The sequence below is a fragment of the Ciconia boyciana genome, chromosome 2, assembly GCF_034638445.1.
Source record: "Ciconia boyciana chromosome 2, ASM3463844v1, whole genome shotgun sequence".
Taxonomy (NCBI): Eukaryota; Metazoa; Chordata; class Aves; order Ciconiiformes; family Ciconiidae; genus Ciconia; species Ciconia boyciana.
In genome coordinates, this window is record NC_132935.1 from 168,666,003 (window position 1) to 168,688,811 (window position 22,809).

General features: G+C 66.7%; 2 protein-coding genes across 4 annotated transcripts; one reads left to right on the top strand and one right to left on the bottom strand.

The window, feature by feature from the left end:
• Positions 1 to 68: 68 nt before the first annotated feature.
• Positions 69 to 11,213, top strand: LOC140648643 (zinc finger protein 212-like). 2 transcript variants are annotated; one of them, XM_072854974.1, is made up of 5 exons: positions 69 to 125; positions 412 to 801; positions 1,935 to 2,061; positions 2,872 to 2,991; positions 3,753 to 11,213. In XM_072854974.1, the coding sequence occupies exons 1-5, from the start codon at positions 102 to 104 to the stop codon at positions 4,805 to 4,807; spliced, it is 1,716 nt and encodes a 571-aa protein (XP_072711075.1). In that variant the 5' UTR covers positions 69 to 101; the 3' UTR covers positions 4,808 to 11,213. The 2 variants fall into 2 exon arrangements, with proteins under 2 accessions (XP_072711075.1, XP_072711076.1); XM_072854975.1 differs by having other exon boundaries at positions 3,756 to 11,213.
• LOC140648637 (zinc finger protein 212-like) lies at positions 7,084 to 15,860 on the bottom strand. Of its 2 annotated transcripts, XM_072854958.1 has the most exons (7): positions 15,749 to 15,860; positions 15,158 to 15,454; positions 14,757 to 14,883; positions 13,465 to 13,719; positions 12,171 to 12,359; positions 11,319 to 11,432; positions 7,084 to 10,314 (listed from the first exon to the last, which is right to left on the bottom strand). In XM_072854958.1, the coding sequence occupies exons 1-7, from the start codon at positions 15,770 to 15,772 to the stop codon at positions 9,203 to 9,205; spliced, it is 2,118 nt and encodes a 705-aa protein (XP_072711059.1). In that variant the 5' UTR covers positions 15,773 to 15,860; the 3' UTR covers positions 7,084 to 9,202. The 2 variants fall into 2 exon arrangements, with proteins under 2 accessions (XP_072711059.1, XP_072711060.1); XM_072854959.1 differs by lacking the exon at positions 13,465 to 13,719.
• Between the last annotated feature and the right edge of the window lie 6,949 nt (positions 15,861 to 22,809).

Sequence of the window (22,809 nt, forward strand, 5' to 3'; positions counted from 1 at the left end):
TGCGGCGGGCACCGGGGCGGGGAGGGCGGGCGGGCGGGCGGCGCTGCGGGCGGGCCGCCAGGGGGCGCTGTGGCGCGGCGGCGGCGGCAGCGCGGGCGGCCATGGCCCGCTGGGGCCCCGCTCAGGTACGGGGGGCGGGCGGGAGGCGGCGGCGGCGGCGGCTCCCCTCAACCCACCGCCACCGCGAGCACCGGGCGGAGGGGAGCGGCCCCGGCCCCGCTGCCGGCGAGGCTCGGCGTCGGCCCGCGGCGCCGCGCTGCGGGCGGGGAGGCCCGGCCGGGCCCTGCGCCGCTGTGAGGGGAGGGAGGGGACGGGCCCGCCGGTACCGCGGCCCCACCGGCCCCAGCGCCGCCCCACCGGCCCCAGCGCCGCCCCGGGGCAGCCGTTCATCCCCTCTCCTCCCCGCGACAGGAGCCCGAGTGGGGGCCCGAGGCCTGGCAGCCGCTCCCGCCGCAGCCCCACGGCCCCCTCCCCGGCCCCGAGGGGGACAAGCCGGCGGCGGTGCCCGAGATCTCGCTGTGGACGGTGGTGGCGGCGGTGCAGGCGGTGGAGCGGAAGGTGGAGTCGCAGGCCCTGAGGCTGCTGAGCCTGGAGGGGAGAGCGGAGACGGCCGAGAAGAAGGTGACGGGGCTGGAGAAGGCGGTGCTGGACTTCGGCAGCCGGCTGGAGCGCAAGTGGGCCGCCCTGGCCGCCCTGGTGCAGGAGAACACGCGGCGGCTGGAGCACGTCGAGCGCCAGCTCCAGCACCGCAGCCGCTGGGCCCCCAGACCCGGCCCGGGCCCCGGCGGGGACGAGCCCAAGGTAACGGGGACGAGCCCCGGGTAACGGGGACGAGCCCCAGCTAAAGGGGACGTGCCCGCAGTGACGGACAGGGACAAGCCCCTGCTAACAGGAGCATGCCCGAGGTAACGGGGATGAGCCCCAGGTAACGGGGACGTGCCCAAGGTGATGAAGGGGGACAAGCCCCGGCTAACAGGAATGTACCCAAGGTAACGGGGACGTGCCCAAGGTGATGAAGGGGGACAAGCCCCGGCTAACAGGAATGTACCCAAGGTAACGGGGACGAGCCCCAGGTAACGGGGATGAGCCCCAGGTAACGGGGACGTGCCCAAGGTAACGAACAGGGACAAGCCCCAGCTAATGGGAATGTGCCCAAGGTAATGGGGATGTGCCCAAGGTGATGAAGGGGGACAAGCCCCGGCTAACAGGAATGTACCCAAGGTAATGGGGACAAGCCCAAGGTAACGGGGACGTGCCCAAGGTAATGGGCACAAGCCCCAGTTAATGAGGACACGCCCAAGGTAACGGGGATGAGCCCCAGGTAACGGGGACGTGCCCAAGGTAACGAACAGGGACAAGCCCCAGCTAATGGGAATGCGCCCAAGGTGACGGGGACATGCCCCAGGTGACAAACGGAGACGAGCCCCAGCCAAGAGCGATGTCCCCAAGGTAATGGGGACAAACCCCAGCTAACAGGGATGTGCCTCAACTAATGGAGATGTGCCCAGGGTAACAGGGACAAGCCCCAGGTAACAGAAGTGAGCCCCAGCTAACGGGGACGTGCCCAAGGTAATGGGCATGTGCCCCAGGCGACCGTGCAGCTGGTGAGCTGCGGCATTGGCTCTCGTGGGGAGCTGCGCAGAGCAGCGTGGACGCGGCCCCTCCGGTGCTGTTCCTTGAGAGCCGGCACGCCACGGCAGCAGCTGGAGACTTCCCGCTCTTCCCTGTCCCCAGTGAAAAGGAGGAGCAGAAAGTGAGCCTCGCTCTGCCGTTTTGAAATTGTTCCCCGGGTTCAGGCTGTGACACGGCTCCTTTCCGTAGGAGCTCTGGACCTGCGCTGCGTTACACCGCAGTCTGCTTTCCTGGGGAAGCGGTGGGGCTTGGGAGACGGACAAGGTGGGGAAGCGCCAAAGTGGTGCCTCCTGCGGTTTCAGGTGCCAGCGGCGTGCGAGGATGATGCAGCCACTTTGCCGGAGCAGGAGTGGGGGAGCTCGGACAGCCGGCAGAAGGAGCTCTACAGGATCGCGATGAAGGGGAGCTACGAGGCTGTGGTCTCTCTTGGTGAGGATCGGTCTCTACCTGGGTGTCAGACACGTTATCATCCCCTGGGCTGAATCCAGCTTACGACTGCTTGTAGGCTGCTGTGGTGTCGGGGCGTTTGGGGGAGAAAAGGTAGTGAGGTGACGCCTTTACACTTTAAGGTTTGGTGCCCCTTGGTTATGGGTGACAACTGTGCTTCATGTCACCCTCTGCATCCAAAGAACACCTCATCTTGCCAACACAGCAGTGCTGTCAGTGCCGGCACTCAGACACTGCCAGGATTTGGCCCTCTGTCAGCCCTGACTTGCCCTGCGAGGCTTTGCCCCCGTGAGCAGGAGCACTGCAGGAGGAGCGGGTGTCCACTGGAGTCCTGGGACTCAGCACGGCGTCTGCAGGAGCAGAGGAGAGCCCTCCCCGCGCGGTCAGGACAGGACGTGGTGGGGATTTCAGGTGACGTGCCCATGCTGTGTCCTGCAGCCTGCGTTCCTGCACCGTTTTCTGCCAGGACACGGGCCGTACATGCACCACCCTGTAGGGATTTGCTGCAGACAGTCCTAAATTTTAGCACTAATTATTTTTGGCTGAAATTTTAAAGGCTGATGAGTGCCCGACAGTCACTTCTTCCTGGGGTAACTGAAATCATTTGCCTGGTTTGGCTGACACCAGCCTGCTTGCTCTGATGCTCCTGGGAAACCTGAGCTGCTGCTCTGGGAGCCCAGGACCCCTCCGAGCACCCCACAGCTCCCGCTGTGCGAGAGCAGCCCTTTACCGAGGGCAACTGGTGCTGGTCCCCAGCGTCAGCAGTTCGTACCGCTGCTTCCTCCTTCCCAGGGCCTGGGGACGCCAGCTCCAAACCCGCTCTGCTGCCGCCGGCCAAGGACAGGGAGGATTCGGGTACGAGGACCCACGGACTGCCGGAGAAGGGAGCAGTGTCGGGGCACCTTGGTGGCGGTGAGTCACAGCGGCTGCTCAGCAGTGAAGGCCGCACGCCGCTGCTGCCTGCCCACAAAGTGAGGGGGTTGGAGCCTGCCCGCTGGCCTGCTACAGGGCCCCTGCTGCTCCCGCTAGAGACGGGGCCGGCGGAACCGATCACGTCCCTGCAGGGAGCGTTTCCAGACTTCCGTGGGGTCAGAAGCTGTTGGGAATTTAAGCCATGTGACTGGGGCCTCCTTAAAACTTTTAAGACCAAATCTTTAAGCCCAGAAGAGCTCCCTGGCCAAAAAAGAGCGGAAAATAGGGAGACGTGGGGCAAGGCTTAGCGCGAGGGTGGCTCTGCGGCTGTATGCCTGCAGACAGACGCTCCCTCCTGCTCCTGGAAGGTTTTGCTTTGATCCTTTTCCCCAGATTCGCGCACCTAACCTCTGCCATTCCTGACAAAGTTCCTTCCAGGACAGAGGACTCTGCAGCCTCAACTTTGCCTTCACGTTTCCTCTGGTTTGGTTTCTTTACGACTATTATATTGTCAGTCCATCAAATGTCCCTGAGGTCCAACGAGATACGCAGATAACCCCCAAGAGGTGCCAACGCACCCTCCACCTCATGTGTCCTTCTCCCGCTTTGCTCTCGGTAAAACCTCCCTGCTCCCTTTCTAACAGCGCAATTTCTGGTTCGTCTCAGCAACGTGCTGCAGGGGAAGCTCAGCTCCCGCTCCTGCACGGGGGCTGCGGCCATGGGAGAGCTTTCCTTGCCGGGAATGAATTGCTGTCTCTCAGCAGGTGAGAAGATCGTGATCAAGACAGAAGAGCAGCAGCCCCAGGAGGAGGGATCTGAAATCCTGGCTCTGCCGCAGGCACCCGCAGGGAGACTGGAAGAGGAGGTTCCCCTGAGCCAGGAGCAGCTGGTGCCCTGGGAGAGCCATGCTGCCTTGGACGAGGAGAAGGCAGCAGGAGAGGGCTTAGGGGAGTTCTGCAAACACGGGACTGCTCAGCCTGAATTTAAGCCCGTGGTGGTGCCGGTGGAGGCTCACCCTGCCCCGGGCTTGCCCTTCCCAACAGAGCATGTGCTCGGCATGGGGACTGACCAGCCGTTCGCCCTGCCCCAGGGAATGCCGCTGGGAGAAGACACCACAGCAGAGGCGGCCTCGTCGCAGCCCAGCTCAGAGGAGCATCGTCCCTGTGCTGTGGGGGAAGAGCCCCGCGCGCTCCCGCTGGGCTGGAAGAGCGTCCGGCTGAAGCGCAACCTCCTGGCGCGGCAGCAGAGCCAGGCGAGGAAGAGCAACGGTTCCTTCATCTGCACGGCCTGCGGGAAGAGCCTGGCCCACCACGCCGCGCTGCTGCGGCACCAACGCCTGCACACGGGCGAGCGGCCCTTCCAGTGCCCTGCCTGCGGGAAGAGCTTCAACGAGAAGTCCAACCTCAACAAGCACTACCGCATCCACACCGGGGAGCGTCCCTACCGCTGCCCCGCCTGCGGCAAGGGCTTCATCCAGAAGCATCACCTCCAGAAGCACCAGCGCATCCACGGGGTGCAGCTGCGGGGCGGGTGGGCAGGCCGGCCCGCGCGGGCCAGCGCCGCCGGGGAGCGGCTCTACCGCTGCATCGAGTGCGCGGAGAGCTTCCCCCAGAAAGCGTCGCTGGAGGAGCACCAGCGCCGGCACACCCAGCAGCGGCCCTTCCAGTGCAACGGCTGCAGCAAGAGTTTCCGGCACCGACAGTCTCTGAACCACCACCAGAAGGTCCACGCTGTTGCCAGCTCTCCTGCCATCAGCTTGCCGAACCACAAACAGGAGACCAGCCCCTGCAAAGCTTTGACCCAGGATAATCCGTAGCGCGAGGGCTGGAGAAGGGAAGGGGCGGCATTTCTCCAGGCTGCTCCGCAGAGGTGCAGCAGCCTGCGACGACGGGACACAGCAGGCGGCTGGTGTTGCACTGCTGCGGGGCTCGTTGCACTGCCACGGGGCTCTCTGCAATGCCATGGGGCTCGTGGCACCACCGTGGGGCTCTCCACAATGCCGTGGGGCTCTCTGCACCGCCGTGGGGCTCTGTACCACCTGGGTCTCCAGGAGGAAGAGGACAGAGGCAGGCTGATGTGCTGCGCAAGCAGGGAAACGTGCGATGGGTGAAGAGACTGGCCCCAGAGGCAGTGGAGGAGGTTCAGCAGCCGGGGCCGAGCCGGGTTGTGCCGCTGCCCCGTGGAAGGGGGATTCGGCTGAGGAGCAGCTGTGTCGGTATGGGGGAGCGGGGAGTGGAGCGGTTGAACTCAGGGTTATTTAAACACTACCAGCGTGGAGGTGGCGTGGGGGCATTCGGAGGCCCGAGGAGGGGCTGCTGTGGCTGGGCAGCAGCCGGGGTCATCGGGCGAGCCGGGAAGAGACTCGGATAAAAGACTGGGCTGACGCGGTCTCCTGTTGCGCCCTGGGGTGTCGGCGAGGGGCAGGCTCGGGGGCTGGCAGCGTGCCGCCTCCACCCGGCGAAGGGTACGTGGCCCTGTGAGTTATAATGTACGCCTCTCCCGTGGGTGCAGGCAGGTGTGCAGCTCCCGCTCGGCACGCCACGGGCAGCCTCCCCGTGTCCCCACCGTCACCCGCTGCTTCCCGTCGCCTGCGACGGTGCCAGGCCCTTTGCTCTGGGGGCGGGGGGAGGGCGGACGGAGAGCCTGGTCCTCGCCCCGGCCCGTCCAGGCGGCATCGGGCATCCTGGGGGTGAGTCCTCGCAATTAATGCAAACCAGGAGCCTGAGTGTGACGGGGCCCTGGCCTGCACGCCAGTCCCGGGGAGGAGAAGGACGGGGCGGCTGCCTGCTCGGCCACGAGGGGAGGAATGCGGAGCCGCCCCACGGCAATGCGGAGCTGCCTGATGGGAATGTGGAGCTGCCCATCGCAGCCCCACTCTGGGGGATCCAGGCCCCTGGCAGTGCTGCGAGCATGCTGGGAGGGCAGTGATACCTCCCTCCTGCCTGCAGCCCTGCCTGCAGCCCTGCCCGCTCCATCGCCTGCCCTTCCCCAGTCCCTTTGGCCGCTCATCCTCCTGCCTGCGGAGGGTTTGACCTTCCTGGTCACGGTCCCCATGTGGCAACTGCCGCGGTGGGGCTGGGCTGGCACGGGGCCGCGCCAAGCCCCGGGGTCGGGGTGTCCCCAAGGCTCAGCCCCCTGCGCCCGCTGTGTTTGTCCCCACGTGGGAGCGCTCAGCACGGCTCTGCGGGGCCCAGCAGCCCGAGTCCACCGGTGGGACCACCCCAGCCCTGGGGCTCCCCAGGGGCAGCACTCGCAGGCAGCGGCACCCTGGGGCAAGGCAGCGCTTGCCCGGGGGGTCCCCAGCCAGAGGTTACGATGACGTCCCTGGGGTGCGTGGGTGACAATCCCAGGGCGCTCCCTGGGGCCACCCAGGGTGATGGTGGCATCCTGGGGGGACACGCTGGGGGACAGTGGTGGGTAGCAACACCCCGGGGACACCCCTACCTGCAGCTCCACCCTCACGCAGCACGGCCACCGCCGTGGGCTGAGGTCGTGGTGGCCATATCCACTGAGGGCACCCCCACGGCTTCGGCGGCCATGTCGTGCGCAGGCAGCGCAGCCCGGTGGGTGGCGGGAGCTGGGGGGCCCCGGCAGCCTGGGCTGCTCCGGGCAGAGCGCTGGGGCTGCTGGGGGAGGATCCTGCCCCCGTGCCTGGCCCTGGGGCACACACCAGGGTGCTGGGCCTAGTGCAAGGGACTGGGACGTACTGGGGGGTGTCCAGTGAGGCCCAGAACGGCGGCAGAGGGCCAGAGCATGGCCCTGTGTAGCCACAGAGGCGGCTCGGGGGCTCCTCAGAGGGAGGGAGGTCAGACCCAGGGTCTCGGGGGTCCCCCGGCCCCCACTGCCCTCCCAGCCCAGCTGCAATGGCGGATGAACCCCCTGCCTTCCCCACACGTCCACCTTTGGGACGTTCCCCGGGCTCTTGGCTGGCCACCATACGCCAAAGGGGGTGACGGAGCTGCCGGCAATGACCCCCGTGGGCCCCCCAGGCTGGAGCTGCCCTTTGCTTCGCTCTGCCTGCGCCCATCCAGGTTACTCCCTCACCAGCCGTGCGTGAGGGTGCCAGCTCGGTCCCCCCAAACCAGGCAGATGTACAGACAAATACTTTATTGATTCCATAGCCTGAGAACGGGATCTGGGATTTCATAGGAAACGCTGGTCCCAGTCACAACAGCTTTAGAAATGCCCCGGTTGCGGCAGTCGGCCCGAGGGAGAGGCCGGCCCCTCCAGGCCACCCGCGCCGGCCAGGGCAGTATTGCCGACCAGCGATACCGTCACACCAGCTGACTGATGCCCTGTGTCGCTGGGATCAACTGGGGGTCGCTGGGATCTCTACCCGGGCAGGGATAACCAGCTCGGTCAGTACAGCCCGTGCCGCTGTGCCGCGCCGGAGCGCAGGCTAGAGGCCGGCGTGCTGCCAGACCCACCCTCACCGCACGACGCTAAGGCATCAGCCATCCCTGTATCCTACAGGGCTTGGAAGCAGGCAGCGCCGTCCCTCTGGGGACACGGGGCCGACCCGTCTGCCACCGTCACCCCCTCATGGCTAACGCAACAGTCCAGGCACGCTGCAATCCCGGGGGACAGCAATCAAGTGAGAAACTGGCCCACAGGGGCAGTGGGATGTCATGTGTGTCCCCAAGGAGCAGCTCTGACGCTGCTGTCCCTCCCGCGGGGCAGGGAGGTGGCCGAGCACCGCTCGGCGCTGAGGATTACACCAGGACATGGCACGGGCGTTTCCTCGGTGCCCAAAGCCCGCTGCCTGCAGCAGTCTCCCCTGCAGCCCATCGTGAGTGGCCAGGAATGAAAAATCTGATAAACAAACTGGTTCCCCATGCTCCCTGCTCGGAGAGGGACAGAGACTTAGTGATGTCAAGTGACTACATCAAACAACTCAGTGAAAAAAAAAACCAAAAACAACAAAACCCAGGAAACTAAACTCAAGAGTCCTAACAGCTGCTCCGTGTGGGCCGCACGGCAATGCCACCAGGACCGATTTCCTCTCTCTCTGCATGAGTCGTGCTTCCCAGCAGTGCACGTGACGCACGCAGGGCTCTGGCCATGGACACACGCAGTTCAAGTGGTTCCTGGGGCCACCGGAGCCACACCTGACCCGGCTTTCATCGCTTACCGGGCTCCAGTTACCCGTCTGCCTCTGGGCAGGTCTCACTCCGCAAGACATCTGAGGTAGCTAGCAGAACTAGTCTTCCATAGGATTAGTTACGGTGGGATTTTGCACGTGACTAAAGGAGACGACCTGCAGTTTGGAGAGCGGGGGCTTCCTTCCGCAGCGGGGCCGAACGGAAGGGCTGCTCCCACGCAAGAGCCAGCGTCGGTGTGCGGCAGCCGGCACGCCTGAGCCCCAAGGAGGGGTCCTCGCGTGGACTGCTGCTGCGGCGCAGGGGCAATCTTACCCATGAAGTATTTCTAAAGTGACTCTCCATCTGTGCAGGCTGGTCCTGAGGGAATTAACTCTCTTAACTCTCATGGGTGCTTCTGGCTCTCGCGGGCTGGCCTCGTTGAAGGAAGGAGCGCTGCTGGGACCTCGGAAACGCCCGCAGCACCCTCGCAAGCAGAAAATATTGGGGTTTGATTTGTTCTACGTATCTTCCAGTGCAACGCTCAGGTGTTCCCCACCTGATCGAGGGGTTAGCAGCTTCCTCACCAGGGTGGGTTATTAGACAAGCATGGCCAGGACGCGATGGGGTCTCGGAGATGCCACGCTCTCTTCATCCGGCGTCTTGGTCAAGAAACTTTGTTGGTGAAGTGAAGAGCCCCTTGGGAATCCCGCCCGGCTCGCCAGCTTGATTCCCTTCTCTCCATCCCCTTCATCGTGTGTAATTGTATTTCCAAATGCAAGGGGTCAGCTGCAGCATCACGTAACGGGTGACCTCAGCTGCTGTTTGCGATTCCTCTCGCTGGGCTGCAGCAGACGTACCTGGTAACCTCCCAGGAAGGTCAGCTTGGGAAAATTTCATGCATCAGCCAGCAGACACGAGAGTCTGAGGAATGGTAAAGCATTTTGGATCACTGGAGGCTTCTGTAATTTGCTCTCTATGGTGGTATCCAAGCTTTTGATTCCTTCTACAATTCAGGAAAGCTCCTAAAATCCAGCGGACAGATGGTTCACAACCCCAGTGCCCCACCATGTGCAAAATCAACGCTCACAGTTTCTCTCCAGGGACACAAGCAGTTTGGATCTCTCCTGGTGTCATTTCTCCGTCACCCCCGAAACCGCTGCCCTATTTCCTAGTCTAACCACAGGCTGGACGGCTCTCCCACCCCAGCCGTGGACGTGGCAGTTCTTGTCTGGCGGTCTGAGTTCCACAGGACTGAGCAGGAGCACGTTTCCCGGAACTGCTTTGGCTGTGGCGGCCACAGGGCTAACGTTTCTCTCGGATGCCTGGGCTGGTGAGCGAGGAACGCTCCCACCCACGGGCATCTCCGGGGCTCCTTGTGGCTGGGGCTGCCGGGGCGCTGGCACGACAGTCGTGGGCTGGGCCACGGGGGGCTGTTGGAGCGCAGCCAGGGCTTTCTGGCGGCTGTGTATTTTCTCATGGCGCAAGAGGTGAGTTTTGCGGGTGAAGCATTTCTTGCAGGCGGTGCAGCAATACGGCCTGTCCCCCGCGTGGGTCTGCAGGTGCCGCTGAAGGGAAAAGGTGCAAGAGAGAATCTTTTTGCAATGACTGCATTTCACCACAGATTTCCTACGAGACTTAGGACTCTGCTGTCGGGAGAAACACGCGCTGGACAGGCTCCCTCTGTCCAGCTCCTTGGCCTGGCCCAGCCAGGGGCCCCCAGCATACGTCCCGTTGCCCAGGCTGTGGGCACCTCCGCAAAAAACCCCGCAGAACTTCCTCCTCGGCCGGATCCTCAGCTCTGGGTGGACATTCCCCCAGACCTTGGCCCCAAAGGCCCTGTCTTTTATGTGGATGCTCTGGTGAAGGTCCAGGTGGCGTTTGTCCGCGAAGCTGATCTCGCACATCGTGCATTCGTAGGGCCCCTCTTTGGCGTGGCTCCGCTGGTGGATGATGAGGTTGATTTTCAGACGGAAACGCTTCCCGCACTCGGTGCAGGGGTGCGACCACTCACGCACGTAGCCGCGCCGACAGTTGCCCATCAGCAGACTGCTGCTCGCGCACCTGCTTGGCTTCTTCTTGCTCTTGGCCTTGGCCTGCTCACTTTTGGGGCACTGCTGGATCTCTGGGCCAGGAGAGGGTGCAGAAACCTCTTGCAGCCCCTTGGGTTCCTCTTCCTTCACCTTGACGTTTTCAGGAGAAGCCCCTTCACAGGCCATTTCATTTCCCAGTAAAAAACCTTCCTCTGAAACAGAACAACACAGGCATCGGTCATTCACGCGCCCAGGACAGACCCAGGTTGTGGTTAAGCCCCAAAGCGCTGAGCAGGCTTTTAGCAGTAAAGGAGCTACCGACAAATCTGAGAACGCAGTCTGGAAAGGCGTGGGTGCCACCACAGCACCCTGCCCGCGTGCCCTGAGCAACCCAGCGTGGTCTCAGGGGGCAGATCTCTTGCTCCCAGGAAGAACCAGGCTGTGGGCTGCTGCAGTGCCATCAGGACCCGTGGCACAGAGGGATCCACCTCTAAAACCCCAACACCAACGATGGCCACAAGACGTAGCAGGAAAAAAGGTCACTGAAGAGCGACAGCCTGCAGTACTTCAGGCTCTTCACTTTTGTCAAGCTGGGGACTGCCAGCAAACGCCAAACGCTGCAGGCAAACCGGCTCCCGTGAGGGCTGTGCAACGCCAAGGGTTTTGGTGAACTCTCCGCACCCCTGCTGCAGCCAGGCCATTCAGGCGGTGCAAGCCATGCCCAGAAGCCGTGCCGTTTAACTCTGCACACCGGTGCCAGAAACACAGGCTCCGAGTCCCTGGAGGAGGAAAGCGCTCTGCGTGTTAGCTTGGCAAAGCTTCAGGACCAGAACAGTGGGTGTCTGCAGACGGCTGCCCCCCCTTCCTACACCCCCTGCTCCCTCTGATTCCGGCACGGAGAAGAGGGCCGTGCCACGGGAAGCGTTAGGCAACCTGAGCTCAGGGCCAGCTCTACCATAATGCAGCAGAGCTGGAGGAAGGAAGCATGCTACTGCTACCAGCTCTCCCCCAATTTCTGATAGAAGGAACCCCAACTGGACTGTTGTTCTTTCCGCAGAGGTGACAGGGCTGAAACGCCCAACACCAGCCCCCTCCCTTGCTCAGTAATAAAGAGGTCTGAAACTTTCTTCTCCCTCCGTATTTCAGGCATGTTAGCGAGCTGGGAGCTGCTTCCTGCCTGCATGGCCCCGTGTCTCCCCTGCACCGGGTGACTCACCGGTGCTGGACTCAGCCGGGTCCTCTTCCATCTCTGTCTCAGGCTGATCTTCCCTGCGCAACTCCGCTTTTTGTGCACTCAGGGACATGACATTCATCACCAGGATGGGCAGTTCTGTTTCCAGAGAAGAGCAATTTTAATCACCTGTGGAGAGCTCACATCTTCCTGCTTTGGTGTGATGCTCACCGGACATGTGCTGGGAGCGTGCAGAAGAGACAGAGAAAGCTGTGGCTCAAGAAGCCATGACATGTTGCGCCAAGGGAGGGTTAGATTGGATATTAGGAATGATTTCTTCACCAAAAGGGTCGCCAAGCACTGGCACAGGCTGCCCAGGGAAGTGGTGGAGTCCCCGTCCCTGGAGGTATTTAAAAGCCATGTGGACGTGGTGCTCGGGGACATAGTTTAGTGGTGGGCTTGGCAGCGCTGGGTTAACGGTTGGACTCAATGACCTTAAAGGTCTTTTCCAACCTAAACAATTCTATGGAAAGCATGTGAGGTGTTAGAAGGAACTGGAGTGAAACCACACACAAGGACCAAAAGCAGAGGGAGGGCTGGGAGGAAAGACACCAGGGTGCTGCATGCAGAGCAACCTCATCCCTCCTAAACCTCCCCACCAGCTCCACAGGTACCATTCCCACACTGCCTTGTGTTCAGGTCCTTGAACCCCTTCCATTTTTCCTGGCAGCACCTTGACAACGCACCCCAAAGCTTCTGCTTTTCCCTGGCGATGCTCCTCTTAAGCACGGTGACCTGCCATGCCCCCTCCCACAGATGCTGCTGGGAGACCTCCTGAGAGAGCTGGGCCGGCAACGGCCCAGGGAAGCAAGTCCTCCTGGCGCCCACCTAACTTACCTGTGCCAGCTGCCAGGGGGACTTCATCTTCTCCCAACGCCTCCTCCTTCTGGTCCTTCTCTTCTGGTGTCTGCGGGGGCTCCTGGCCGTCTTTGACGTGTGTCTGCGGGGGCTCCTGGCCGTCTGTGACGCAGAGCTCTTCATCCCTCTCGATCCGGGACAGGATGTCAGGCTTGGACACAGCATAGTCTGCTCACGGGGCAGAGGAGCAGAGGACAGCGTGTTGTTAGGAACTGGCTGCAGCTTCATGCTGTCGAACTCTCAGAGCGACCCTTCTCTCCCTAACCCCAGATCTCGCCGGCAGTACGGACAGGCGCAAATATATTATCCACGCTCTAAGCGGAAAGCTGGTGCTGCCTTCTCGGCCCTACGGCAGGATCCGCCCATGAGCACAGCTGTAGCTCAAGTGCAGAGAGAATCTAAGTAACAGAACAGGAACTAAAAATCTCAAAGGAGAGGGAGAGCCTCTGTCTACACAACATCTTTTTCCTCTCTTCCCTGGAGCACTTGACAAACAAACCCCCAAACACACACTTGGGGCTCGTATCGGTTCTGGGTAACATTCCCAGAGGACAGAGCCTGCCCTGCCCTCTGCCCCCTCCCGTGCTCGCCCAGCCTCTCCTGGGGCTTCTTTAACCCCCAGCCCCTCAGTCCTGCAGGGAAGAGCTCTCCATCACAGCTCTGCCCGCACGTTTCTTCTTCCCTTGGCTCTCTCAGGGTCTGCCCGTCCCTTTCCAGTGTCTCCTGCCTTTCTTGCCCAGTCTTTGCACCCTTAACAACTGATTTTTCCAGCTCTCCTCCCATGCCATGCCCCAAGGCAATCCTGACTGCTTCTGCTCCTCCCAGCGCTAGCAGAGCTGCTCCAGCCTCCTCCTCCCACTGCAGGTGCCCAAATCTGTCACTTCCCACCACGCCTCCTCTCTCACCAAGGCAAGCAGGAGCGACTTTGGAAGTCTTTGGAAGCCCTAGGGCTCACGCACGCAACCAGGTGAAGAAGGATTGCCGAACTGCCCAGAAACAGGACTGGAAGGGATCACAAGAGGTCCATCCCACCACTCCAGGCTCCATCCCAGCCCCTCCTGACAGGCTTTGTCTGTTTTTCCTCCATGGGATTCATCTGACCAAGCATAAACATTCCTCTTGGAAGACAGACTCCAGGTACTCCGTGGAGGTTTGGTCCATACAGTCAACAGGCCCTCAGAGCGATTCGTTTCTAACAAAGACGCTTCTTGGAGATCTCATGACAAAGCCGAGACAGGAACTGCCACCTTCTCCTGGCACCCACCTAACTTACCTGTGCCAGCTTCCTTGGGAACCTCATCTTCTCCCAAAGCCTCTTCCATCTGGCCCATCTCTTCTGGTGTCTGCGGGGGCTCCTGACCTTCTCTGGTACATGCCTGCGGGGGCTCCTGGCCGTCTCCGATACGTGTCTGCGGGGGCTCCTGGCCGTCTTTGACGTGTGTCTGCAGGGGCTCCTGGCCGTCTGTGACACAGAGCTCTTCATCCCTCTCGATCCGGGACAGGATGTCAGGCTTGGACACAGCATAGTCTGCTCACGGGGCAGAGGAGCAGAGGACAGCGTGTTGTTAGGAACTGGCTGCAGCTTCATGCTGTCGAACTCTCAGAGCGACCCTTCTCTCCCTAACCCCAGATCTCGCCGGCAGTACGGACAGGTGCAAATATATTATCCACGCTCTAAGCGGAAAGCTGGTGCTGCCTTCTCGGCCCTACGGCAGGATCCGCCCATGAGCACAGCTGTAGCTCAAGTGCAGAGAGAATCTAAGTAACAGAACAGGAACTAAACATCTCAAAGGAGAGGGAAAGGCTTCATCTTTAACATTTTCCTCCCATTTCAACTTTAGCAGCGATGTGAAGAGCAACTCTTCTGAGCTGTCTGCCTGGAGTAGGGACAGAAAACTTCCCACTCTGTAGAGATGTCTGGGTCAGATGGACCATGACAGGAACAGGTGTGTTCTGTTTCTACAAAATATTATTGAGAAACGTGAAGCCTCAGCTTCAGTAGCTGCACAGACCAGCACGTTACTAGTCATGCCCAAGAAACAGCTTTTGGTGGGGAAGATCTTACAGCCCAAATCATCCCAGAACACGTCGGGTGCCCTTAGAAAGGCCGAGCACGATTAGGTTAGTTCTTTACCAAGGCACATGGAAACGTCCCTGTCACCCTACACAGGAGCTAAGTAGACAGAAAACAAGAACTAGTTCAAGATGCAATTATCAAACTTCACCCCGATAATTCCTGAACTGTGCTGGAACATCACGATGGTTCCCTGACCCTGCAATCTGCTTACATGGTCATTAGGAACAGCGTCCCACGTGGATACCTTTTATAATCGCTATCGCTTGTACTGCTATCGCTGCTGTTATTTACTACAGATATCTCTTACATTGTTTATCGCTTTACAAGCAGGAAGGAGGGAGAACGCCTGGGTCTGACTGCCCAGGAGAGGTTCTGCTAGCCACAGGCGTCCAGCCCCCCTGAAGCAGACCACCAGTCGGGCTGCGGTGGAAGCAGTCCAGCCTACCCCCAAGAGAAGCTCGTCCAGAGGCGCAAACCCGGTGCCTTACCCAGGGAGATCAGCGTCTCGTAGTTCCCCCTCATCACGGCCCTGTACAGATCCTTCTGCCAGCGGTCCAGTCTCTCCCACTCCTGCTCGTTGAAGTACACCGAAATGTCATCGAACGTGACCGGTACCTGGAATCACAAGTATTACGCGCTTGGTGACTTCCGATGCGGTTAGATAACTGGAAACCACGCACGGGCGCGTGAGCTTTGGTTGCCGGAGCTCAGGGCAGGCACAGAGCAAAGCGTGCCTGGCCAGATCAGGGCTTGCGCGCGGCAAGCCCGGGACTCGCAGGTGCTCGGCCGCCCGAGCCCGCTGCCAAGATCGCTCTGGCATCTCCTAAACCCCCTCCACAGCCACGGTGGTGGCACCGGTGCTTCCAGGGGCCAGGCCGGACGCCGTTACCTTGGGGACCTCGCCCCGGGAGCCGGGGGGCAGCCGCAGGATCCAGAAGTTCCTGTTCTTCAGCAGGTTCTCCACGTTGTCCAGCCGCTGCTGGAGCTGCCCGTACTCCTGCAGGAGGCTGCCCAGGGCGGCCAGGTTGCTGCCCAGCTCCCCGACCAGGTTCTCGCAGGCCAGCAGCCTCCGCTCGGCCCTCTCCGTCCGGCTCCGCAGCTCCTGCAGCTGCTGGGCCTCCGCCTGCCCCGCCGCGGCCCGCGGCCCCATGGCCCGCACCGCCTTGCGCCTGGGGGTGCCCGAGTCCTGGGGGCGAGAGGTGAAGGGCAGCGGGGGGGGCCCCGGCCCAAGGGCGGTCGGGGCCTGGGGACCCGCTCGTGGCCCCCCCCAAGGCCCCCCATCCCCCAGGGGATCCGCCAGACCCCGGCTGCCCCCCCCGCCCCCATCCCCGGGAGACCCCCCCGCCCCCGGGACCGGCACCCCTGGGGGACCCCCCCGCCCCGTTCCCGCGCTCCCCCGCGGCCGGCGGGGCCCGTCCCGGCGCTGGGCCCGGGCAGGCCCGGCCCGCGGGACCCTGCGGCCTCCGGGCGCGGCCCTCACCTGAGCGGGGCCCCGGCGGGACATGGCCGCCGCCACCGCCGCCACCGGCCCCGCGCGCCCCGCGGCAGCGCCGCCCGCCGGGCCGGCAGGACGTGACGCCTGCGGGGGCGGGGCCTCGCGGAGCGGGGGGCGCCCCCTGGCGGTCGGGAGGAGGAGGCGCGGCGAGGCGGGGCCATGGCCCCGGGGCGGGGCGGGCGACCCCGGTGCCACCCACCCCCCCGCACCCCATTGGCTGTCCCGGTCCCCCGGTGCCACTGACCCGGCCCCCCATAGCCTGCCCCGGTCCTCCCGTGCCACCGACCCCCGGTGCCACCCACCCCCGGAGCCCCCGGTGCCACCGACCCCCGGACCCCGTAGACTGTCCCGGAACCCCCGGTACCGCCGACCCCGGGACAACATTGACTGTGCCGGTCCCCCGGTGCCACCGACCCCCCGATCCCGTAGACTCCCGCGGGGCCCCCGGTGCCACCGAACCCAGACCCCCGGTGCCACCGAACCCAGCCCCACAGCCCCCGCCGGACCCCCCGTGCCGGTCCCCCGGTGCCACGGTGCCCCCGCACCCCCGAGCCCCGCGGGACCTGCCCGAGCCCCCACCCCTCTGAGGGACCTCCCGGGCACCGGCACCGGCACCGGCACCGGCACCGGCAGCGGCAGCGGCACTGCCCCGCCGAGGGGCGGAGCGGGGGCACCGGACCGGGGCTGCGGGGCGCCGCGGTCCCGCTCCGAGCCGTGCGCGGGGGCGGGCGGCAGCTCCAGCCCTGCTCCGCCGGGAACCGGGAGCGGGGAAGCGGGAGCGGGACTGCTCCGCGCTGCCCGCCGTACCGGAGCGGGCACCGGACCCGCGCCGCCGAGCCATGGCCGCGCCTCGGCAGGTAGGACCGGGAGAGCACCGGGCGGGGGGGAGCACCGGGATGGGGGAGAGCACCGGGATGGGGGAGGACCGGGGAGGGGAGCACCGGGATGGGGGAGAGAACCGGGATGCGGGAGCACCGGGGAGGGGAGCACCGGGATGGGGGAGCACCGGGATGCGGGAGCACCGGGATGGGGGAGAGCACCGGGATGGGGGAGCACCGGGATCGAGGAGAGAACCGCGATGGGGGAGCACTGGGATGGGGGAGCACCAGGGAGGGGAGCACCGGGATCGAGGAGAGAACCGCGATGGGGGAGCACTGGGGAGGGGAGCACCGGGGAGGGGGAGAGCACCGGGGAGAGGGAGAGCACCGGGGAGGGGGAGAGCACCGGGGAGGGAGCACCGGGATGGGGAGAGCACCGGGATGGGGGAGCACCGGGAGGGGAGCACCGGGATGGGGGAGAGCACCGGGATGGGGGAGCACTGGGATGGGGGAGCACCGGGGAGGGGAGCACCGGGATGGGGGAGAGAACCGCGATGGGGGAGCACCGGGGAGGGAGCACCGGGATGGGGGAGAGAACCGCGATGCGGGAGCACCGGGGAGGGGAGCACTGGGATGGGGGAGCACCGGGGAGGGGGAGAGCACCGGGGAGGGGAGCACCGGGGAGGGGGAGAGCACCGGGATGGGGAAGCACCAGGGAGGGAGCACCGGGATCGAGGAGAGCACCGGGGAGGGGAGCACCGGGGAGGGGAGAGCACCGGGGAGGGGAGAGCCCCGGGGAGGGAGAGCACCGGGGAGGGGGAGAGCACCGGGGAGGGCAGCCCCTCCGGGGCGGCTCTGGAGAGGGTCTGGCGGGCGCGCGGGGCTGGGGCGCTGCCGGCTCTGCCCGTCCCCGGGGGTCACCGTCCCCCCGGGGTGGCCTCGCTCCCGCCGCGCCCGGGGCCACCCCGAGGAGCGGGGGCCGAACGCGCAAAGCGGGGGGAGCAGCCCCGGAGTCGGGGGGGCCGCTGTGATCTGGGGGCCGGTCCTCGCCCCCCCCTGCTCGGCGCACGGCGAGGGCCGGCCGGGGCGTGCGTCCAGGGTGTCAGCTCTGTCCCCCCACGGAGCTCCAGGGGAGCCCCGGCCCCCCCGGGGGGTCCCCTCCCCGGGCCGGAGGGGCTGAAGCACCCCCACGTGCGTGTGCCGGGCCTGGTTTTGCCGTGCCGGAGGGACGAGCCGCCGGGGAGGGCCGGTGGCAAAGCCCGTCGTCGCCCGCGGCCACGCACGCCCCTCGCTCGGAGGCCGCGGGGAGGGGGGGTCCCCGCTCCTCGGGACAGGGCTGGGAGCGGGAGGGGGCGAACGCCGCGGCGGGGCTGCGAACTGTCTCCCTCCGGCGCTGCTCAAGGCAGCGGTGTCTTGGCAAGTCCCTGCGTGGTTGACGTCGGCGGGACGGGCACGGTGGCACGGAGCCGAGAGCGACCGTCGCGCGTGGCGTCGGGCCCCCGCCCAGCCGGTGCGGGGAGGGAAATGTCGGACGACGTGACCCCTGCTGCAAATACCAGGGTGTCAGGGCAGGTTACCTCACGTCCTCCCCGACGGAGCATGAAGCGCGCAGGGACCTGCCAGCAAGCGTGCCGGGAAGCGTGCCGGCATGCCTTCGCTCCACGCCCGCGCGCGACGGGCGCAGCAGCACGCCCGTTCCCGGCCACGTGCCAACCCCGGACCCCGGCGCGGCCGCTCACACCCGCCGTCCCCACACACCTCGGGCCCGGCTGGGGGTCCTGCCGCCGCCTGGCACGGCTCCGCGAGGGGCTCGGGCGCTCCGGGTGCTCCTGGGGACGGTGGCTTCGTCCTGTACCCAGCACCCGCCGGATCCCGCTCTGCCCCGGCAGGGTGGCTCTGCTCCCCAGCCCCACGGCGCGTCCCCGCAGCATTGGCGAGCGCGTCCCCGTTCCCCGCAGACACGCCGTTTATTCCCGGCTCTGCTGCCCCGGCAGGGGCTGGGCAGGGACCCCCCGGTCACGTCCCCACAGGCGCCAGTGACGTTCGAGGACGTGGCGGTCCGGTTCTCGGCGGAGGAGTGGGAGCTGCTGGAGGAATGGCAGCGGGACCTGCACCGGGAGGTGACGGAGGGGACATCCCGGCTGCTGGCCTCCCTCGGTAGGGCCCCGCCACAGTGCTTGTCCCAGCCGGAGCGGGGACGGTGCGGGGGTTCCGCTCCTCCGGCCGCGGAGAGCTCGGCGGCTGGCGGCTGGGGGGGGGCTGCCCTTCCCGGCACCCCCACCTCCCCTGTCCCCCAGGCCCCCCCGGCAGCCCGGCCCTCAGCGCCCTGGTGCGGCTGGTGAAGGAGATCCCCGAGTTTCTCTTCGGTGGCCCCACGGCCGGTGCGGAGCCGGGTGCTGCCGGCAGCGTGGACGTGGCGGCGGGCTCTGAGCAGACGGGCGCAGGCGGTGAGCACCGGGGCTGTGCCGGGTGGGTGAGAGCCCGGTCCTGCCCTGCCGGACACCAGGGACGCAGGGTGCCCGGCGGCGCGCGATGGCGGGGGCGCAAGGGTGCTGGAGGCGAGGCCGCCTCGTAGCCCCCGCCGGCCCAGGCAGCGCCGTCGGGGACCCGGCTGCGTCCCGGCGGTGCGCGGGCTCTGGGGGAGCCAAGCGCTGAGCCGTGGCGGGGTGGGGGCTGCACCCCCCGGCCGTGCCTGGGAAAGGCTGGGCCGAGGGTCCGGTGCCAGCGCCCCGGGAGCACCCAGCCCCGACCGGGGGTTTCTCCTGATGCCAGCACAGGCGTCACTGCGGAGCGGGGGTCTCCCCGGGGCCGGCCCGCCTGCCCGCAGGATGAGCCCCCCGGCAGACCCCGGCCCCCGTGGAGCTGGGCCGTGCCAGGAGCCGGGGGCTGGCGGAGCCTCGCGGTGGAGCCGGGGACGGTGCGTGCAGCGGGTGAGCTGCAGGGCTGGGGACGCTGGCGAGGGGGCGAGGGGGTGCGGGTGTCCGGTACCGGGGATCTGGGCGTCCCCCTGGCCCCCTGCTCCCGGCCGTGTCCGGCTGCTGGGGGGGGCCGGGGACTGGAATTTGCTTTTGCAGTTATACCGGAGGCGCCGGTGGAGAGCTGCCCGCTCCGCAGCCTGGAGAAGTGCCTGGAGGAGCTGGCGGTGAGGGGGTCTGGCCCCCCCGGGCCCCCGGCGAGCGGCTCCCGCGCCCCCGGGGAGAGGCAGCGGGGAGAGCCCGGCGGTCGCCAGTCTCTGCCCGGGAGACGCTCGCTCAGAGGTGTGGCACGGCACGGCACGGCGTCATGCCCGATGCCTTGGCACGGCACGGCATTGTACCGTGCGGCATGGCAAAGCGCGGCGTGGCATTGAGTGCATGCCATGGCACGGTATGGCATGGTTCTGTGCACACACCACGGCACAGCATGGTACGGCGTGGCACGTGTGGCACAGCATGGTGTGGCATGGCACAGCATGGCATGGCACAGTGCGGCACGGCGCGGCACGACGGGGCTGGGCGCTGGTCTCGTCTCTGGGTTCGGGTACCACCCTGTGCCCCTCGTGGGCGGGTGCCAGGGATGCGCTCGGCACCCTGGGGTGGTGGCAGGACTCGGGGTGCCGGTGCCGAGCACACCAGGCCGGGGCGGGTGCCGGCCACGCAGCGCTTGGCGCTCGCCACGGCTCCTGGGCTGTGCCGGGGGACTCCGGTGCAAGGGTGGGATGAGCCGGGTCCCGTCAGCTCTTGCCCTGAGCGTGCCCCGCAGGCCCGGCCGCCCCTCCCGGCCCCTCGCGAGCCGAGTCGCCGGCAGCCGCTGCCCGCCGCTGCCCGCAATCTGGGGATGGTGCCGGGCGCCCCGGCTCCGCGGGCGGCATCTCCTCCGCCAGCAGTGCCACCGGGGAGGCAGCGGCCTGGGGCCAGGACGGTGAGCTCTGCCGCAGCCCCGCGCTGCTGGCTGGTGAGGTCTCGGGGGGGTCCCGGGGAGTCTCGGGGGGTCGCGGGGGGTCCCAGGGGGCCTCAGGCAGCCCGGGGGGACACAGCGCCGGGGCTGGGGCTGGGCAGGGGGACGCTGGGGCAGGATTCGGTCCCCGCGGGGGAGCGTCGCCTCCCGGCACAGCCCGACCCGCTGTCCCTGGGGGGCACGTGCCTCCTCCCTGGGGGTTCAGCCCCCCGCAGCGAGGTCCGGGGGCATGCGGGGATGTGGGTGGGGGTGCTGAGCCCCAGGGCCCCGGGGGGAGCGCTGCCCCTGGAGAGCAGGGGCTTCCGTGGGGGCCGTTGGGCTTTGGGGGGCATCCTGATGGGGTCTGGGGGGGATGTCCCTGTGGGGGCTGGTCCCTGGGGAACCCCGGCGGGGGTCCTGAGTTTTGGAGGGGACATCCCTGTCCCCTGGGCTTTGGGAGAGCATCCTTGGGGTTCCAGGCCCCTGGGGCATCCCTGGGGGTCCGGTCCCTGGGGGCACCCCTGCAGAGCCCGGGGATCCCTTTGGGGGCCTGGTCCCCAGGGTACCCTTGGAGGGGAGGGCTGAAGGTCCCCCCTGCCCCTCGCACTCGGGGTGACGCTGCGGGGTGTCCCCCGCCGGGAGAGCTGCCCCTACGCCCACCCCGGCCTGGCTGGCGGCTGCCGGCGGCACGTGGGGGTCCGCCGGGCTGGGCACCGGGGGCCACAGCCCCTCCGCAGCGGGTGGGTGGCACGAGGGGCGGTGGCGGGGGGCTCGGCGGTGCTTGCAGCCCCTCTGCTGCCAGGGGGTCGGCACGGGGGGGCGAGGGCACCCGGGGTGGGAGAAGGGGCTGAAACACCGGGGTGGAGGCAATGGCTGTGCCCGGGTGCGTGGTGCCGGTGGCGCCGGGCAGGGATGACCCCACGGCCACGTGTCCCCTCTCCCGTGTGCCCTGTGGCGCAGAGCAGAGCGATGGCCGGGCCCCGGTGGGCACGGCAGCCCCTCGTCCCCCGGGGCTGGGAACACGCGTGGCACCCTGTGCCAGCGCCCGGGGACGGGCAGCGCTGCAGGGCGGGGGGGTTTCGGGGGGCTGCCCCCACTGACAGGCTGTCTGTGCCGCTTCCCAGGGGCGCTGGCACCGGTGGTGCCCCCCGGCAGCCTCGCCGAGACCCGAGCATCGGGGCCGCGTGGCACCGCCGCGCCAGGGGACGCCCGCCCTGCTGGCAGCACACGGCCACCCTCCCGTCCCCCTGCCAAGGGGACGGCGACCAAGAGACCCCCTGCAGAAGGTACCGGGGGGCCGGGGCCGGGCTGGGGGGTGTTGTGGGAGGGGGCTGGCGGCACCGGGGCACGGGCTGAGCTCCCACCCTCTGGCTTGTAGCGGTGCTGGCGGGTGCTGCGTCCCCACCGGGCTCCGGTGTGTGTCCCGGCGGCTGCGGCACAGCGAGCTCGCCCAAGAAGAGGCGGCCCAGGGGGACCCCCCTGGCCCTGTGGGAGCCCCCCGGCGAGGCCCAGCACCCGCGGGCGGAGGTGGGCCGGGTCTGCGCCGTCCTGGCAGAGAAGCTGGAGCGGCCGTGCCGGGACCTGCGCTCGGTGCGTCGGGAGGTGTGGGGTGTGCGGAGCCGCCTGGAGCGGCTGGAGCGGGGCTGGGCGCGGGAAATGGCCGCCCTCGCCCATTGCTGCCGGCGCCTCCGCCATGCCATCCGGCGCCTGGAGGCACGGTGCCGGGCGCTGGAGACCCGCTCCTGGCGCAACAGCCTGCGGCTGCTGGGGCTGCCCGAGGGGGCGGAGGGGGCCGACGCCGTCGCCTTCCTGCAGACCATGCTGCCGGCGGTGCTGGGCCTGCCCCCGGCCCCGGCTCCCCTGCAGATCGAGAGCGCCCGCCGGCTGCGTGGCCCCACCGCCCCGGCACGGCCGCTGCTCTTCAGCCTGCTCCGCTTCGCTGACAAGCTGGCACTGCTGCGGGCGGCCCGTGGGTGCCCTGAGCCCCCCAGCTGGGCCGGTGCCCGCCTCGCCATCGTCCCCGGCCGCTGGGCCTGGAGGGCGGTCGAGCGGCCCTGCGGCACGCGCTGCCCCGCAGCCGGCCGTGGCCGAGGCTCCACGGGGCCGTGACCGAGCCCGGCCCGAGGGCGCCGGATCTTTCTCCCTGCCACAGCCAGTCCCAGCGCCGCGTTGGCTCCTGCGCGGTGCTGAGCCCTCGCGGCTTCCCGCACCTCAGCATCCCTGCGGTGCCATCCTGGCGCCCGGCTGGAGGGGCTGCTCGCGGCAGGATCCGGGGAAGGGGTGGCTGAGCCGTCTTCCTGGCAACACCGGAGG